Genomic DNA, 1679 nt, shown 5'->3' with positions numbered 1-1679 from the left:
TCATGTTACTCAATTTTAAGAGTGATATATATATATATATATATATAATCATGTTTATAATATTTTACTTTAGGGGTGTTTTTATATATCACATACAATTTTTATGTATTTACACATTTACTTGCTCAAAAAAGAAATGAGCAAGTATTTAACAGAAGAACATTAAGCTACTCTTAATGGACATGAACACGCTAACGATGTACGATGTATGAAGCTAAAATCCCCTCATCAAAGACGAGAGAATGATTAGTTTCTAATGAAATTGTCAGAATTTGTCAATCTATTTTTTTGAAATTAATTTAATTTATCTTTATTTAATACTTACTTCTAAATTATTAAATGAATCATTTTTATTTTTAAAATTAAAATATTTTTTTTAAACCAAAATTACATATTTTAAATAAAGATAAGTTGAATTAATTTCAAAAAATGAACTGACAAATTCTAGAACATTTTAATTTTTACTTTCATATCCATAACATTAAAATACTTAATATTACATCAAGAATATTACTATTTATTTATCCTAGTAATATTCACCCATTGCATAAATTTATGACATCAAGCTGACTTAATTGCTCACTAGCAAGAACCAAAAAGAAGGTCTAAGGCAAAAAAAAAAAAAGGGCCTAAACATCATTGTGATAAGCGCTTAGGGCCAGCCTAACCGTGGGCCTAGCCACAAGCGGCACGGCACGACGAAGAGTGAGCCCATACGCCTCTTCCATATCCAGCTTCTCCCCACTCAGTCCATCAACCAAATCCCAATCAAAAGCATGAACCAACGTCGCCGTCATGAACTGCACCATTCTCAGCCCCAAACTCAATCCCACACAAATTCTCCTCCCAGCCCCGAACGGTATCAGCCCAAAATCATTCCCCTTAACATCGACTCCCTCATGAAGCCCGCCGGGTAGAAACCTCTCGGGCTTGAACTCCAACGGCCCATCGGCCCACGTGGATTCGTCCCGCCCAATGGCCCAAATATTGACGAGAAGAGTGGAGCCCTTCGGAATGAGGTAGTTATCGATCTCGCAGTCGGTTGAAGCGACACGTGGAAGAGAGAGGGGGGTTGAGGGATGTAGGCGGAAGGTTTCCTTGACAATCGATTGGAGGTAAGGGAGGTGGGGGAGGTCCGACTCGGTGGCGAGTCGGTTGAGTCCGATGACTGAGTCGAGCTCGTTTTGGGCTCTTTTTAGGATCTTTGGGTGTCTTATTAGCTCGGCTAAAGCCCATTCTACTGTGCTTGATGTGGTGTCCGTTCCTGCTGCGAATAGATTCTGCATGTAAATAAATATAAGTAAAAATAATATTAAATATTTAAAATAACATTTAAAAAAACTTAATATTTATAAAATTTGAACAATACACTTAAGATCTGTGTAAAAAATTATTACGAGTGGCTGACTGCATATTCGGACGACGGTCCAATACGATTGCAATGTATCCAACTAGACCTTCGTCCAAACATGCAATCGCTATACATAATAATTTTAATGTATATATTAAAATGAAAGGCAAAAGTATTTGACTAGCCTCTGTCATCCCTAAATGTGCTAAAGATTCGAGCACCACACTCTAAACACGAGGGATTCGAACTCGTGACCTAAAGGGACTTACGACTTCCAGAGAATCTGTTCTACCAACAAGCTACAGTACTCGCATATATATATATAGCA

The 1679-nt window shown here is 37.1% G+C and overlaps 1 protein-coding gene across 1 annotated transcript in view; it reads right to left on the bottom strand.

The window, feature by feature from the left end:
- Window positions 1-515: 515 nt before the first annotated feature.
- Window positions 516-1679, bottom strand: part of LOC110038151 (flavonoid 3'-monooxygenase-like) — a gene marked incomplete at its 5' end in the record, with an annotated part of 2888 nt that continues 1724 nt past the window's right edge. Inside the window, 1 exon segment of the mRNA XM_020742922.1 lies at window positions 516-1280. Within this exon segment, the coding sequence (XP_020598581.1) occupies window positions 630-1280 (651 nt within the window).

The sequence above is a fragment of the Phalaenopsis equestris genome, unplaced genomic scaffold, assembly GCF_001263595.1.
Source record: "Phalaenopsis equestris unplaced genomic scaffold, ASM126359v1 Scaffold000002, whole genome shotgun sequence".
Classification (NCBI taxonomy): Eukaryota; Viridiplantae; Streptophyta; class Magnoliopsida; order Asparagales; family Orchidaceae; genus Phalaenopsis; species Phalaenopsis equestris.
This window is presented reverse-complemented; position numbering and strand designations above follow the sequence as displayed.